We start from the raw sequence: 18,236 nt of genomic DNA on the forward strand, positions 1-18,236 counted from the left end.
AGAAACCAAGTCATTACAACAGCTTACATGGATACTTGATGTGGTTCCAGAGTACAGTTCTATGTCATTTGTGCTATGTTCATATGCTCTGTACTCATTATTAGTTCTAAATATGAATCTCAAACTGTATTTAATTGATTAACAAATTAAAGCAAAATTTTGTCTTCTGCTTTTTCAAATTCTGGAAGAATGATCTTATGAAAATATTTCTTGTATAAACCTACAAGAAAAGCTAACAATATATACTAAAGTGAGCACACAGCGGCACCACACTGCACAGTATAAAGGCACAGTAACCTAGACATGGAACATGTTAGTCTTAAAGAAAATGCAATCTCTGAAATAAGCATCAGTTCAAGATGTATGCATCAAATTAAACTGATCTAAAGCAGAGCAGAACTAGTAGAAAAAATAAAATGCCATTCTCTGTATAAGACTAAAAATAATCAGTGTAGCATTAGCTAAACAATCCGCAGTGCTTGAAGTAATTAAAGGTAATTTCTTCGTTTGTTTTCACAGCTGAATGAGTATGCTTGATTGTGTGCTGTACTTTGAGGATACAGCTAAGTACTTTTCAGGTACCATAACTATCAAAACCTATCATGAACTTTTGGCTAGCATTTTAAAAACACAACTGGATAACAAGTCTGATTATTTTCCTAACTTGTAACACCATCACTGGAAGAATAAACTCCTTTACTCAGCTTGACAGAAAACTCAGCATTACTGGAAGCACATTTTTTATTACAGCTTTGAACATAAAACTATCCCACCCAAATACTAACCTTATTTCTCAGATAATTAAAAACGTCAGGCCAAAGATATATTGCTTTTTTTTTAATCTAATAACAAATGAGGTGAGCTTAACAATTAAGTAAAACAAATTAAAAAGCTTTCACATATCCTGTTTGGTGCAACAAAAGAATAAACACCAGGAAGGATTTATCAGGCAGCAGACTTTGCTGATGACACTGCTGGTTGGATTTCTGAAAACCTTCCCTAATGAAAGACAGATGTACAAATGAGAAAGAACTACTACAGTGTGCTTACGATTAAAGAAATGTAATGTGGCTTTTGAAAGACAAAGTGGATTTTCTAGATGAAAAGCTATACATTGTCCTGCACAACAGATTAACGCAGCCACTGTGTCCCTACTGCTACTGAAAATAAACCTACCTGCGAAGGACCGTGTTTTAAATCAAGTCCAGTTAACTAACTTTCTGTGCTTTAGGAATTGTGTTGTTATAGTTAAGAGGGTCTGAAGTTATCTTTGGGTAAAATATCTGCTTCAGAATTCAATGTCTGAATGATGGGAACTTTTAAAGTTCTGTAATATACAGATGTATACCAATGACTTTCTAACCAAAGAAATACTTGTCAATATTTAGACACCTTTCCCTTCTGGGCTATTAAGTTCAAATGAATATTAGGCAGGCAAAGTCTGGCCAACTTTTGTGTATTACACAATAGATAAGTGCACTTCATGGACATTACTTTCCTTCACTCTGTCTCTTTGCTTGCTACCATTGTAGTTCCCTTCAATGTCTCTTCATAAGGATTCTCTTCCTTAAAAGACTATTCCTCACACTTATCCTTGCCTATGGCTACATGTGACTTTCTAACCAACTCTTTATTTCTCCCACCCAATGGCTACCTAATATTTTACAGGTATTTCCCAAAAGTATTAAAAGGTGTTAATAGGAGAAACAATGGAGTCAAATTCCTGCAGAGCTTGGTTGAACTGATAGCCACACAGAGGCAAAACAGAAATGTTTGCTTTTTGGTTTCCATTTTCAGTAGAGTTTCCCAGTGTCAAACAAGGGCTTGGGAATAAAAAAAATCCAGAATCTCATTCAGTTTCTTCCTCTTTCTAAAACTGTGATGTGGATTTGTGACATCAGCACTAAAGCAGAAAAAATGTTTTGGGTTGTTTTTATTATTTTTTTTTCTTTTTGTGATAAAAAGTCCAATTTAAATTATTTGGGTCTTTTACTTTGAGAACATCTCAACTAGTCTTACCTTAAACCTGAATACAGGAGCTGAATTTTTTCTCTTTTTCTCTCAGGGGAGCAGCTGGGCATTTCTATACCCTTTGCCTACCTGAACTCTGTATTGAATGCAATCTGCTGCTTTTAAAAAACAACTGCTCCATCACTGAAAGTAGGACTAAGCAAAAGGAAAAGGAAAGAAAGTGTCTCTCACCATTGGAAAAAAATTCCACAGGCCAGCCTTTGCATGGGAAGGCACTTACTTCCCCCCTCCCTCCTGGCCCCCACTCTTGGCACCATGACAGCCACTTTCCTGTCTATATACTGCTAGAGGGATTTGTTTGTTTTGCTTTTTGGTAAGTTCTACGGTGTTGTTTGTTCCTTTTTCTTTTTTTCAGTTTTGTTTTAAATACAAGAACAGTCAAACCATCTTTGCTACGTAACAGAGTAGGCTGGCAGTGCGTTCCAGAATGTCGCTGTTACGCCTCAGGTGCTACTTAGTGACAGAAATACATCTCAGTACAAAATCCAGCACACCTCAAGAGTCACTTTCTTTCCTCTATTACGTTCAACACATGCTGGAGACCTTAGACTTACTTTAAGACTAAATGCAAGTTAGCAGATAGCCGTGGATCTGTAAACTGCGTTGTCCTGTTGTTATGGTCAACAAAATAAACTCTGCCTGTTGCCGTATTTCGGATCTCCCATCCAGGAGGCAGTGGACCAAGCTCTTCACAATTGATGTTGCTAAGATCCCTGTGAAAACAAATATAAAATGAAAAATACCTCAGCATTTGGCCTCTGAGCCAAACAAGTGTAAATGTAACAGAACAATTCCATGAAGTCTGAGAAAATGTATTGTTTCAGAAACTTGATCTGTTCAGCTGGAATCTCTACTCCCAAGGTGCAAGCCCACCAAAGAAAAAATACACACCCCAGAACACTTGCTGTAGGGAAAAAAATCTTATCAAATAGCGTTCATTTGTACAAACCAACTTCAGATGTTAAACTAATACAGGCTTTAAAACAAAAACAAAGGCCGCTGCCACATTTGCTAAAATGGAATTGCAATTCTACACCAATTCTGACAGAAAACATTTTAAAAACATCATTAGTCATGTAAGGAGCTCTGAATCACACATGAAAAACTCCTACAAAGCAGAACTGTATCTCGGAAGAGCTACACCTTCCATGAAGGATTACACATGGGACATGTGTGTCCCACAGGTGAATTGTGCCCCCAGGCTTCCCAGTGGGAAGAAAACAGTTTTCTAACAAAATCTTTCAAACTTGTTTTTTTAAACACAAGCACCATGACTCAGCTCTGCACTGAGCAACACCACCTACACTGCTCCTCTGAAAATCCTGCTGAAAACAGCATGACCACATTTGTTTCAGAGGTTCACTGAACACAAACATATTAAGTGTTGTTTGTTTGTTTGTTTTAAATCAATGCACGCACATTTTTATGCATATAATTCACACTTCAGATACCACATACTGCCAAGAACCGTACTTTCTGAAGGTACAAGTCCTCAGATCCCCCAGCGTCCTATGGGCTGACAGGAAGACAGAGCTCGAGGACAGAAGGGCTGGAAGATGTAGGGCTGAAATTCATACAATTAACTGATTCTGGGTGTTGCACATCTGTTTTAAAACATCACTGTTCAAATAATTTTTTATTAGGTGCCCAACAAGCAAAAAATAAATACTGAACAGAGGGCTCCAAGGACAGCACTGGGAACTGCTTTGATTTGACAACTTGAGGATACTTCCAGCATTTTCTTACCTAGGTACTCTTGGATCATGCCACGTACTAACACCAGTCTGAGTATGCAGAAAATAGACCTGACCTTGCTGAGTCGTCCTTTGCTCTGTGAAATCAAGACAAATTAACAATTACGAGAACAAAATACATAATACAAAAACTCACAGACCAATTGCCCCAAACTAAGGAACCAAAGTGATCTAACATACAGAAGACAAAGTCAATTTTCCCAGTTACCTGAAATATCTAAAATCAACTAATTTACATACCATAACCTTCAGGTAAATCAGGAGGTGTGTGCAAGTGTGTCCTGCTCATGTAATTCCTGTGCCTCTGCGACCTGACCCTCCTCTCTGCCAACCGGGGATCTGATGACTGCCCACACGTGGCACCGTTTGTTCCCGTAATTGGAGTGTTCTCATCCACAAAGCAGCTCAATGGTCTGCCTGGACTGGAGTATTCTGATGCTGGCCTGTTGAGAAAAACATGAAAATGACTTGTTTTTGTACCAGAATTAATCGACATTTCTGTCATCATTACTTCAGATAATCTGAATTAAAAGCTTGTGTAGAGACATTTATGCATGGCAAGCATGCTGAAATGTGTCCTGCAGAAACTTGAGAGCAGTCATGGCATGGCAAGACGACTGCCCCACTGTCCTTTATGTGCTTTTGTCTATCAGTGTTACTAAACAAAGGCTCTTAGAAAACTTAGTGGGCTGCAGAGCCAAGCAGTCAAGCCATGGACCAGAGCACCTTGATGATGGGCAGACAGCTGTCCTGTGCTTGCTGAGTTCATCCCAGAGTATTTAGTAAACCTCTTCACCTACCCTACGGTCTGACCTAACGACACGACAGGATAAAGGTCACATCAAATGCTCACAATGAGCAGCTCCCATCCTAAAAAATGAGAACGCTGAGAGTAAAATTATTATTATTTTCTACTGCACATAGCCCAGGCTTTCCCATCTTGCCTTGACAAGCCTCAGAAAGCTACGATGTCCCATCTCTTTTAAGGAAGTGCACTAGCCAAGGATGGTGGAAATGGGCTACGTGTTTGCAGAGTAATGGAATGCAAAATACCTCCTGGTAGATACTTTGACTTCCTTGTCAGTGTTCCAGGACAGCAGACAAACATCACCACATGCACAGTCTCCTAAACAATTTCTTACCGTGTTGGTCGTTCCCACTGAGTTGTTCTTGTAATATGATTTAAATACTGGATCCTTCCAGAAGCAGTTCTCCTTTCCTCCCACCTACAATTCAGACATGAAGAGATAAGGCAATGAGTGGTATTTCCAGGAAACCAGGGCACAGAATGTTTCCATCATAAATGCCAACTCAGGAAGACTTACACTATAATGAATCATGTTAGCTGAACAAGGTAACAGGAAACAAAAGTTCAACTGTGAATTAATTTTACATGCTTTTCCCTTAGAACCAGACATATTATTAACAATATTACACCTTCTCGTTCAATAAATATCTGAATTTTAATTAAATTCAAATAGCCACTGAAAATAACTTGTTATTTTTCTAAACTTAATAGGAACTGTGGTCAATAACAGTATAACAGTCAAGTCCCCTCACAGCACCTTCATATGATGCTTTTAAATTTCATTTAAAAAGTCACCTTCAATTAACAAGGCTTTTTCATTATTGATATGTTTGCACTCCAAAATACATGAGGCTGCACAGCTAACTTCACAGTCACACAGTTCAATTTACAATATTTATACAATGAGCATTTTTAACTGATAGTTTAAAAGCATTTTCAAAATCATACTTGGCTTCCTCAGATTCCAAATTAACAAAGAACTGCTGCTTAGAACCCAGATGACGATTTACATTTTGAAGCTGATCACCTGATGAGTTTGTCCTGTCTTTACCTGCCAGGAATCACACTCAGGGGTTCTGTGTTTGCTCTGAAAAAGTTGATGACAACACCAGAACCTAAAACAGAGCATATTTTTGTATTTGCAAAACTGTTTTAGGTGTTAATGATGTCATTAACTCTCACATGGAAAAATCAAAATCCCAAGCCCAGTGCTTGGGCAGGTAAGGACAGCAAGAACTCAGGCTCCATTTTCTTTTCCAATCATGTTTTCTTCATGTTTTACACAAGAAGCACAATTTTCTACTGCAGTACATACAGCTGTACAGCTCTGTAGGACACAGCCAGGTCTGTGTGCTCACTGCATTGCCACAAAACTAACGTATGGATGAAGCCAACTCGACAATGGTGATTTAACATTATCTTAGTTTATCAAGTCTATAATTTAGAAGGTACGTTTTCTTAAGCATATTTTTAAAATGCATTTATGCATATATGCCACCAGCTCCCGCTTTCCAAAAAAGACAGGTGTCACACTATTAACTATTCTGTGTAACCTTGCTGGCCAATTTACTGCTCCTAACTTTGAAATCTTGAGCATGAGAACAAAAATAAATTAGCTCACTTATACTTCGATTTCCCATTATTGCAGCAGTTCTTTGTGTGAACTGTATTTGTGTTGATAGTAGAGTCAGCTTACCCATCTGGTAAATCATTATCAAACAAACGACTGCAGTCCACAACTTGTCCTCCCGTGCCTATTCGGTCTCTGGACTGAAGACTTACTATTGAGATAATAAAGGAGTCATTAAAGATATGACATCTGCATGTGAATTACAGGTACATTTAAAAAGAGAAACAGCACAATTTTGACGACTAAACTGAACCATGATCTGGGTATTTTTTCTTTTCCACATGTTTTCACACATATTAATACTCCACACATTATTTACACAGATATAGTTTAAAGAATATGAATGCAAGTTAAGGCAGGAAAAGAAGTTCACTCTGAAGCCGTCATTAGCTTTCCCCTGTAGGAAGGGGACTAACATACCAAGCTGTCCTGATGGACAGAATGGCTCTGGCAGCAAGTGGGCTGTACTAGTGTACTGCTGGGGCCAGGATGTACTGCTAACATGTTTTTGACTCCTTACCACGCATTTTATGTGTACATGATATGCACGCATACAAAACCAATCAGAACTGAACCATTGGAAGTGCTGTGTGTTTCATGGGTTAGTTACTTTCAGACATTAGTGGTAGGAAGTGAAACCAACACTCACACAAAGCAATGCTCAGCACCCTGCAAATTGCCCTCAGCAAAACTGAACTGTACCACTATTGGATTTCTTTCTAAAACGTTTCCTTGTAATGAATATTTACATCTGAAGCCTTTGTGCATAGTACAATTATGAAAACAGATTTCTAGGGGTAGCCTTTGTTCCCAGTATCACAATTAGCAAATGTCTAATCTGACACCTTATGACACTTGCATTGCTGTTAGTTTTTAAGATGTTTTGTTATGCTTGTAACAATGAAGTGACTACTTAATAACCAAATCCGTGCTGTGACACATTTCTTGAGGTGATTACTGTGCCTTTGGACAGCTGTTCAGGCTCTGCCTACATGCAAAGTGGAATAAACTTCCAGACCTTAATCTATACACAACCAAACACTCAGATCACGAAGTTCAGCCGTGATGGAACCACCTATAACTTCTGCCAGAGATGCTCAACTGTCAACGACAGCACGCTCTGAAGTTTAAGATTCTGGGCCTTCACCAGCTGAACCCAGGAACCCTGCAGCACCTGCTTGTCTTATTCCTGATCAGTACTAACTCCTTGCCTTCCACACTCACAAACACTAAGTGGTAACTTCTTAGAGCAAAACGTACCTTACACTTAATTTCAAAGAATATGAAATCTTTAATTAGGTATTTGTTCTGCAGCAAACCCACGCATCACAAGTTCACATTGTTGCATGTAGGCAAGGTTTGGCAAGCAATACACACAGACAAAAATGAAACTAAACAAAGGCAATTACCTCCTCTTTGCCTACGTGTGGACCAAAATTTGTGCACGGCTTCATTTTGTAATGAGTAAGGACTCATTTTTTCTGCACCGCCACATCAGAAATAAAATGGTGGCACAGAAGACAGCTGCAAGATTAAGACACAGTTCAGGTGCTCTTTGCATCCACTACTCAGAACTGTTCCCCTCTTCTTCCCCCCTTTGAAGACAATCCCAAATATTTATTATAAAGTTTTTCTTGCTCCCTGACCCAAATTATAAAGCCACGCCCACTGCATACTTGATTTCTAGGGCTGTTATCACCTGAAGATATCGATGACATTTTAATATTGTTTTCCCATTTGGCACAGCTTCCTCATTTAAGACAATTTATCACTAAAAGGACCAGGAGTACAGTTACATCTTATTATACTTTGTTATTTAATTTTAAAAGATTTCTCCACTGTGTAGCAACTGCAGTGGAACCACCTGACTTACCCAGGCTCATTCAGTTATTCATCAAAATTGTATTAGCAAAGAAAGATTAACAATGTAAGAAGATTAATAATGATGTTTCCAACAGAAGAGACAGGAGCCTCTGCACATTGCTGAGTGTGCACTAAATTAAAACGCAGCCATGACTGAGGAAACCTTTCTGATGATAACAGCATGAAGCACAACATACAGAGGTGTTCTAACTGTCTCTGCAGTAACCTAACAAGCTGTGTTGTTTTTTGTAGGCTTAATGCATGACCCAGCAGCTCCTGCTAATTAAGGACAGCCCCAGCAGCATGCCAAATGAACAAATGCTTCTTTGGCTGTACCACTTCTCACAACCACATCAGCTTAAGCCGACTGGTCAGTCTGGTTTCTGGCCACCTGGCTGACAGCTGCTTATCTGTGCCGGAGTGTATGTGCCATGCCCACACGTGGCATTTGGGCCAGGTTTCCTATGTGGCATCCCAGCAACCTTGAGATGCTTCTGCTTTGTTTTTTGTTTCCTGTTTAAGGCACCCACATTAATACTGCTCTTCTCAAGACAACAAGGATGCATGCTGTGTACTCTGGAGGGCAGCATGAGAGCATGTGACGGTGTGAGGGCACAGTCCCTGCTAGTACCATCTGCCTGAAGGATGGCTGCAGGCAGGGGACATCTCCGCTGCTTGGAGCAGGCCCTGAACAAGCTCTCTCTTCATCTGCACTCAAATTCTTCTGAAAAAGTACCACAGAAAAGCAGAACAACAAAACCCACGCAGATGCACACAGCCTGGGTGACTGGGGGACCGGCATACCGGAGCAAAAACTACAAAGCAAGCTGAACTGCCTAGAAAAATGATTGGTTTATCTTCTGTTCTTTTGTGTAAGCTCTCATGGAAAATGTAATGCTGAGGAATGCTCTGAAGTGCCAGCAGTGCACCTACAATTCCACGCTCCTACCACCACTTGACCCTACTGTGCCACCTTACTCTTATCTGAACACCATGCAAACACTCACAGATCAGATGCTACACAGATTATTAAAGCAACACGGAGAGATGAAGCCATAGGTATTATTCAACAGGACCCAGACGAAAGCTGATTGTTTTCTCTAGCTGACAACACAGAATGCTGCTTGGATATTACTTGAAGCAGGAATTGAACATAAAATTGAACACAAACTCACTTTTTTTCACCCCTACCTCCAGAAACTCCCATTAACACCTTGCCAGAAAGACTTTCTCCTGACCTACCTATTTTTGACTTCTGAAGGTACCTATTCAAAACACCGTTCTCTGAAACGACTCACAATGCACCAAAAGGTTTATGAAGTTATTTGCGGATGCTTCGTTTTTTCCAGTTTGTCAGGTTTAAGAAATTATTTTTTCATTCTTACATTATTTAAGGCTCACAACGAAGCACACTTACCAAGACTGCTGACAGGCCTGTTAATAGCACAAAATGAATTGACCAAATAGGCCCAAACAGAAACTCACTCCTGCTACAGCAAGATGTTCTAATCTTACCCAAGACATACAGGAAGCACAACTTTGCTGGAGCTCTCAGCAGACAAGAAATTTGTAGTTCAAGGATTAAAGTGCTACTTTTGTTTACTGAGAAATTCAACACTTCCTAAATAGTCTTCATCCGATCTCTGTAGCGCCCTCGCTGTCCCAGCGCTTACCACAATATGCATCTTATTTTTACATTTGGTAATTCTCTTCATACACTTTTATCTTTGGGTACAAATGTCTCTGGCAGTAAATGCTGAAGTTAAAAAATAAATAAATATGAAAACTTGGTGTCTAGGAAGGGTATTTCTACAGCTACTGTTCAGCTCCAAGTGAACTAAAAGATTAAAAGCCTCACTTACCTACTATCTGTCCTCTAACAGTGTCATTGTCATTTGGCCCAAGCTTGCACAGATCCAATCTCTGGTCTACAAAACAAGGACACGCAATGTAAGTCATACGATATTTTGATGTCTTTGAAAAACACTCTGAAGCACCATCAGAACACAACTGACCCAAGCACAAGACAGTAAGAACTTCAAGAAGGGAAGCAAAATTCAAGATTTTGGGACACAATTTTCCATAATTCTAAAACAGAAAACAAGTGTATGAAACATCTGCCCTACTTCACAAAGCTCTGTTAACAGAAGCTTACTTCACATTTTACTCCCTTGACCTGCAGCTGCCTTAAGGAGCTCATGGTAGGTCATCTCACAGCACAGAGCCAGCCTGCAGAATCAATTCATTTGTTACAGACTGAATCAGCAGAACTTCATAAAACAGAACAAAATGTACTGAAATGTTGGTATAATGAGAGAGATTTTAAAACACAAATTTCAGCTCTGACTTTATCAGCAGGGAACCTGCTTGAAGTAAACTCAGAATGCTCCTCTGCCAGCAAGTAACCTATTTTTTTTTAATGACCTTTACTGGCAACCACGATTTTTCCATCACAAACAACTTGCCAAATTTTGTTCACAAGTAAGAATGCATCGTGACTGATCAGTGTAAACAGCACCCATTAAGATAATGATGAAACAGGATCTTACACGTTAATTTTTTCAGATGAATTACAACATCTGAACAGCTTTGTATTTACAACATTTTATGACAGAATTTACTAAGTTAATTTTGAAGACCCAGACATTTTAAACTACAGCTTTCGCTTCAAGAGAGGATTACCTTTTTTGTACATTTTTCAAGGTAATAAAAAAGGAAATTTGAAGGTAATCAGAATCTGGCTTCCTTCAAAATTCCAACACAGGAAGTTCAGCCTTGACAATGCACAACCAGACCACAGCCCTGAATCTACCACTGCTTTCATGAACTGGTCAAAAGAACTGGAAAGCCAACAGTAAGTTGTGTTCTCTAACCCACCCATCCTCAGCAACAAAGCACAGTTACAAACTACCAAACCGTTTGGAATATATAAGCTTCATAAAAACAAACACAAACTCAACTAAGTGTCACTCTTCAACATTTCTGCACATCAGACATTTGAAAGAGAACACCAGCATTTAGCTTACTTACAACCAGTGTCTTTAAGGCGGTTAATTGCATTTGAAAGAAGTCTCACACAGCCCAGAAAACCGGCTCCCTGCTTTTTATGAATTTTCTTGTGATTCCACACACTGATCGTTATTGAATCCGATTTCCCAATGTACCTGAAAAATGTGAAGAACAGCACTGTGAGTGACATTTACTGAATACTTCGAAGATGCTCCAGAAATGACCTCAGGAGAAAAAAAATTATCAGCCATTACATTAAAAACTGAACACACGCTTTACTAGCGAGAGCAACTCATCTTTAGATGTGCACATCACACTGTAACGAAAGTACATCTCACGAGGAATTTACTAGAGCACAAATTAACCTAAAATCCTGATTCTGAACAAAGGCACTCATAAGAATCTAATGTCTACAATAAACTTTAAAACAGCATCCCTGACAGGCTGGCCTGGCCTCTGTGGCCATATCTCCTCAAGGCGATGAACATGCTTTGATTCATGCCTACATTCAGCCTAATGGAAAACCGTGGCAATGCTTGTGGAGGATGTATTTGTTAGCAGCACTAGCACACAGAACATTCAGATACCAGGACAGAAACAGTTCAACAACCTGCTGCAGCATTCCACCTACTGCTTTTCTCAGGCTACTCTTCCAGCCACTGAGAATGCAAGTCGCCCTACTGCTCTTCTTCACTCGGGAAAACAGAAGGTAAACCCAGCTGCAAACCTGCACTCAGTGAATCTTCAGAAAGCTATCTTTTTATTTATTTATTACTATTGTTTTTTATGTATTTATTACTAAGAAAGCTTCAGAAAGGCCCAGTTTGAAGCACACCTTACTTCACGAGTGCAACCCACTTCAAGAAGTTTCTAACCGTATCTCAGTCAGTAAGCGCCATGCACCCCAGCTCAAACACAAACTGTGTCCTGCCAACACTTCTACACAAATACTCTGTGAAACTCTGATCTGTGCCTCACTGATGTGAGGAAACCCACACATTGTAGGCTACTGCATCTTTGCTTCTTGTTTGTTCGCTTGAATCTTTGCTCCTCCGAAGCAATTGCTTTGTGAGCTAGTCTCGGTTTACAGCAGACAACTTCAAAACACCTATAATATACCAGTAATTGCCAATACTGAATAATATGAGTAAATCATAAGTCCAAGAGAATGAATCTGTATCTATGCTTAGAGACTGAGAACCGCTCCCAGATCACAGATTCTGGCCTTCTGCAGTTTAGTTCCAGTAGTACTTTTCTATCTGTTTTTGAAGGAAAGCTAATCAAATAATTCAGCCAGTCCCTACATACCTCTCCCCCACTGACAAAACACTTCATCAGCTCCAACACATCTGAGTAAGTTCATAAAGACACAAATGATACTGTCAAGGTTGGCAAACCAAATAATTGATCTAGCTTTCACGGTTAAAAGTTACAGCTCTGACCATGTAAGCTCTCAGTTAACATTCCTTCCTTTTTCCTTTATGGTATAAAACTCAAAGCAGAACTTTGAACTTTTATTTAAACCACCAGCAGACAGGGATTGATCCAAGAAGCAGAAGACAGACAAGCCCAATGGAGGCACACACACACACGTCTGTTTTAAGATAACAACCGGTGCACAATTAAAAACAAAAACAAAAAAATCCACGACTGACACAAACAAAAATCCAAGGTTTTTGGAAGAGGAAATGGATTACATAATACAGGTTAGATTTTTGGCCTTACAACCTTGACAATGCCAATCTTGCATAGAGAAACGAGATGAGGATGGGTATTCACGTGCACAATTGCAGTCAACAATGTTTCATGTACTTAAAATAAACTCTTATGAGAACAAGCTAAGTGCACTTAAAAACAAAGACTTATCATGACCTGTCTTGAATTTTCCAGTTTTCCTTGTTGCTTTAAAAAAGTCAAAGGTATATGGTTAAACACAATTCCACAATACAACAGTTTGAATAAAATGCAGAACAGCTGAATATACAACACAGTTTCCAAGAATTACTGAAACATTTTAGGGTGAGGTTCTCATGGTAGAGATGTAGACATTAAACCATCCACACCAAACAGGTGAGGACTTCTACACAGCCACTTTACCTACTCTGATTTTTGCACCTGAAAACCTGGCTGATCCACTCATTTAAAGGAAATAAGCAAGGCAAGCTGCATTCACCAAATGAAAGGAGGAGAAAGAAAAGAGAAGAAATAGTTCAGTAAGTGCTGGTTGGCCTCGTAGGGAAATGCTGCATCTATGTCTCTGCATGATTTCAGGCGTGAAAATATATGGCTGCATTTAGAGAATGGTGGTAGGACAAGCTGACATTCCTGATTCATTTGGCGGATAAGTTGCTTCCATTTTACATCATTTGGCAATAAAGTTCCAACATAAGCCTTAGTTAGCAATTTTATTTGTTATTAAAAAAGAATGTTCCAAAAATTAAAGTGAGCAAGTTAAATGAAACAAGTTCATTTTATTGGATGCTTCTCCTTTCCTCCTTATACTATTAATTCAAGTTCTTAGAGGATTTCCTTATTTATTTTTGAAACTCCACTCCAACAGCAATATCAATTTCACTGCTTAAATCCTTCAACAAAGATAGCAGTATCAGTATTAATGAAGTGGAGATGTGGAAATTCAATTTCCATATACATTTTGTTAACTGCAGAGCATCTGGTCTATTTCCCTGCATTTCCCTAATCTGCAAAGTTAGGGCTTCGGATGAGAATCACGTGTTTGGAAACGTTATGACAACTGCCTATTCTGAGCACTTCCACTGCTAGACAAAAATAATGCAAATGCCATTCTGGAAAGCTGCAAAATATTTGAATCAAATGTACAACACAGGGACAATTGTGACTTTGTCTAAATAAATTTATCTTTGCCAGGATAGCACTCCTCCTCTGCCAAGATACCACGCTCAGGAAGGTTTGGTACCACGCAGCCTTCCAGCCCCATGGCACTGAACACATTTACCCTGAAGAGTTCAGCTTGGTAGAAAAGCAGAATGAAGAAAGTGGAAAGAAATTATTCCTGAAAAAACACATCTCTTCCTGATCACAAGCCAGATGTAATCCCTCCAGAAAGAGAAAAATGCAACATCAAGAGGAATGAACTCAGGCTTGGAAGCCAGGAATTCCCTACTTTTAATCCATGCTGTCACTTAGGCTTTTTTTCCTTTTATGAGCTGGACCAATTATTCAGTTTGTTTCTGTTTTCCAATTTCTGTGGTGTTATTTTTTTCCACATTTGTTTTTCTGTTTGTTTTAAATATAACAGCAGTGTCATGCTTTGAGATATCAACTGTTTTCAGGCTGAAGAAGAAGAAGAGAAATAACAAAAAATATCATCTCAGATTTTTCCTCTTTCTCCACCCTGACATTGCTCTCAGCTCTGGGAGCAACTGAGGGGTATTCTGAGCCTGCAGCACCAAGCCAGGGGCTGAGGCAGGAACACAGTAGATACACATGGCATGGGCTGCCTGTTCTCCCCCTCCTCAGTATGACCCAGCCCAACACTGAATTAAGCCTAGAAAACACTGTAAAGCAGCTGCAGCAAGCAAACAGCAAGCAAAGGGGCTTCTACTCCTCAATTGACACATCTCAGTGGTTCAGCAAAGACACGCATGTCTGCCACACTTGAGCTGGAACAGCCAGACGTGCCAATGAAGGCCAAACCAGAGCCAGCAACACCTGAATGCAAAGGGCAAAAGCTTCACCACATCGATCTAAACAGCCACATCAAGGAGACCAAACTGTTGTACAGTGATGGTAAGGGAGAGCAGTGGTTCTGCTTGGGGCAGTGCTGCAGCTTGTGAAAGCAGAGGCACAGAACAGCACTTGAACCTGCAGCAAGGAGATGCTGGGGAGCGGAGCAGTCGCAGGAGCAGGGAGAGGGTACAGTGAATGAGCTGTATTGGAGAGGTGCAACAAGGAGGAAAAGCCACGAATCCTTGCTAGAATCTTGGGGTGCAGACTGGAAGGCCACAGAACAAGGAGGGGGCCAGAAGCAGACTAAGGCACAAATATCTTTATAGAGGCTTGCTGTGCCATAAGGGTAGAAGCCAAAAGAGAAGGCTGGAACAGGCCAGAGAGAAGAGGTGAGAGTGGGAAAGCTGTGGGAGAGACTAAAACTATGGAACAAGGGTGAGGAAGGGAACAAAAACAATTTGGTATGGTTTAGATAGCATTTTAATGCTTTTAGTGCAAGAAGATCTGTAGAAATAAAGTCTGGTTATTCAAAGTCTTGAGAAGAGCTCTTAACAATAGGGAATGCACAAACAAGCCTGAAAATAAGGAAGGGAATACATCCAGGGCAAGCAGGGTATTTTGCTGACATTAAACTGCATTCAGACAGCAACTATTTAGTAATTTCTTTCTGGAAAGCATCTTATGTTTCCCCCTCTACACACACCCATCTAGACTTAAGGATCACAGCATCTAACTAATTCAGCTGCTTCCTTTCACAATAAGGAATTAAGGACCACGTAAGGCCAAAACAAAACTTTTTTTGTTCTTTATAACACTAAAGAATACTTTAAAAAAAAAAATCTTATACAACAGTATCTATTATGCTGATTCAGGTTAACAAAACAAAATTCCCTTGGACTTAGCCAGCTAATTCAGACATTATTCCATAAACACACTGCAACAGATCCATCTTAACGTTCCATTTTCATATGCTATTACGTGATACACAAGATTAGCAGCAGTGTTAACCTGTTACACAAATCCTGGACAGGGGACTTCAATGAATGCATTTACAGAGAGACAACATTACTGCATGCAGACCTACAAAAATGGTAGGAAGAAAAGCAGGACTTAAGAAAAAGAAAATAATCTACACAACTCCACCTTCCTCTGGTGGATTTCCTACGCTTTGTGGTAGCAGAAGCAAGCAAGCAGGCATTCTGCCACCAAGACTATATCGGTTATGCTTGATGTGCAAAGTATTTCCTGTAGCAGTGGAAGTGTTGTAAGTCAGACCAGCATTCCCATGCAATGGTGCGTTGTCAGGGGAAACATTAGGAAGTTTAAAAATCTAATATACTATTCCTTTCAAAGAATGAGAAAATTAATTCCTGCAGCCTACCAGGTCTTCCATCAGGCACTAAGCAGTACAGTGGTTACTACTCTTATTTTTTTTCCCCCATAAAGGAAAAGTTCATTACCTAATTATCTGGTTCAGATAAAGAGCTGAGACCTGACACACCTGATTAAAAAGTTATCTTAAAATATAGGACAGACAGTGAGCTGCTGTAGCTCAAACAATTGATCTTTTATCGCTCTTTCACATAAAAACTGAAGACTAGATTACTGGTATTTATAAATGGAAGTAAGTTTCCATACAGTAAAGTAAGGAATGACAAGCAAGACAATAACAATAAAATGGGATAAACAGTTATGAAAAGAGAGAGAGCATTACTTTCACATTACAAGGCTCGCCACAACACTGAACTGTACTTTGGATTAGAAAGGCTCTGTACACTTCTGTTCATTAAAGAATTCAACTGCTGGAATCAAGCACAGCAGTCATCTCTACAGAACACGTAATTTATATTGAAAATAATATCCTAATTAAGCAAAACCTAGTCTTGTTAAAAAAAAAAAGAAGTTTCACATACAGGTTAAGCATGGAGACAGATAACTGTACCTGATTAAGAGCAATTTATCACCAGCCACCATGAACAGAAAGACAAATGAGACGGAAGAATAAGATGAAGCTCTAGGAACCTTTAAGGAAAACTGCATTTTAAGTAACATGCACAATTAATTTTAAGTACTGTGACACAGAGAAGGCCCAAATTTGCTTCAACAATATATTCTGCCAAGAGCACCTTTTCTATCTTTGTTTTGTATAAAACCACACAGACTGTGATCACAGTCTTGCTTCAAAGCTAAAACAACTGAAGCATCCAGATATAAGTTTGATTTGTTTTATAAAAGAATGCAAAAATACCTTCTCTTCATCCTTCCCCCCAACTATATTATACCGAGTATTCTGTGCTTTAGGAAAACAGAAGAAAAACACAACATATACGTGCCATACTGATTACACTGCTCAAATACACAGAAGGATGATCAAGCAATGATAACAACATACAAATTGGTAATAAAAGAACATCTGAGACAGGAAATGATATAAAGGAGAGAAAAATGAACTAGAAACAGAATAGGATCACAGTGTGGTACTACAAAAAAAATACAATGAGTAGTTTGAGGGAAATAATATTACTTCACTTTACAGGTATCAATATGAAAATATTGCTATAATGCCACAGTACACACAAAGCATGTTGCAGGCATCATCACTAGAAAATCAAGTACAGCATTCAGATTTCGAGGGAAATGAAAATGTGATTTTGACAGATGTATTTTTCACCCAAACTAATAAACCCTGCAATGTTTGCCAGGCTGAACATCAGACCATTTCTGTGTACTTTAGAGGACTGCACTTCAAACCTTTGGTTATCACTGTTACCACCTACAGGTCATAATGCTGATTCCATTTTGGATCAAGTGTATTCTTCACAGTATCTGTAGAATGGCATTGGCCAGATCCGTCCACCACAACCTTAGCAAATGGATCAGGAAGTCCTAAGAAAAAGAAAAAAATTGGATCAAGATGCTTCAGAATCCTACATCACTGCATTTTTTTTAACATACATACATTAATAAAAGCCATCAGCAAATTAAAAAGTAAGTCATATTTCTTGACTACGTTATAAAAGAATTGCATGGCATATTAAGAACTGGAGATGGCTTGATTTTTAAGTTATTCCACACAACTTTTTCTCAGCCTCTAACACTATCAAACACCTTGGGGGGGCGGAGAAGCCTCTGAACACCTTGGTTTCCTTACTTTAGGATTTAATAAATTTTTGGTATATGAAACATTCAGCAAAAGGTACGGTAAGCAGAACCGCAGTCTTCCTATTTTAAAGACCAATTGTAATCAGTATTTTAGTTGACATTTGTATTAAAGGAAATAGTCTCTAGCAGATTATACATGCTTTTGAGGTCTTTCTTTTTCTGCCCGTTTCCTGCTGCATTTTCTCCCATCTTAGTACCTCAGAAATACTCAGCACGGGTTCAGTTACTAACAAAACTCTGTGCAAAGACAGTACTGGACTACACAGCCAAG

General features: G+C 39.2%; 1 protein-coding gene across 2 annotated transcripts in view; it reads right to left on the bottom strand.

Annotated features, from left to right (window-relative positions):
- The window catches only part of SMURF2 (SMAD specific E3 ubiquitin protein ligase 2), a 52,008-nt gene that overhangs the window by 12,084 nt on the left and 21,688 nt on the right, over positions 1–18,236 (bottom strand). Inside the window, exons 3-11 of one of the 2 annotated variants that reach the window (XM_072351641.1) lie at positions 17,581–17,689; positions 12,968–12,997; positions 11,117–11,250; positions 9,949–10,014; positions 6,290–6,374; positions 4,928–5,011; positions 4,026–4,228; positions 3,778–3,862; positions 2,586–2,744 (exon numbers count right to left, since the gene is read on the bottom strand). In XM_072351641.1, the coding sequence (XP_072207742.1) occupies positions 2,586–2,744; positions 3,778–3,862; positions 4,026–4,228; positions 4,928–5,011; positions 6,290–6,374; positions 9,949–10,014; positions 11,117–11,250; positions 12,968–12,997; positions 17,581–17,689 (955 nt within the window). The remainder of the gene's footprint in view (positions 1–2,585; positions 2,745–3,777; positions 3,863–4,025; positions 4,229–4,927; positions 5,012–6,289; positions 6,375–9,948; positions 10,015–11,116; positions 11,251–12,967; positions 12,998–17,580; positions 17,690–18,236) is intronic. The other variant, XM_072351642.1, reaches the window with a different exon arrangement.

The sequence above is a fragment of the Excalfactoria chinensis genome, chromosome 17, assembly GCF_039878825.1.
Source record: "Excalfactoria chinensis isolate bCotChi1 chromosome 17, bCotChi1.hap2, whole genome shotgun sequence".
NCBI lineage: Eukaryota > Metazoa > Chordata > Aves > Galliformes > Phasianidae > Excalfactoria > Excalfactoria chinensis.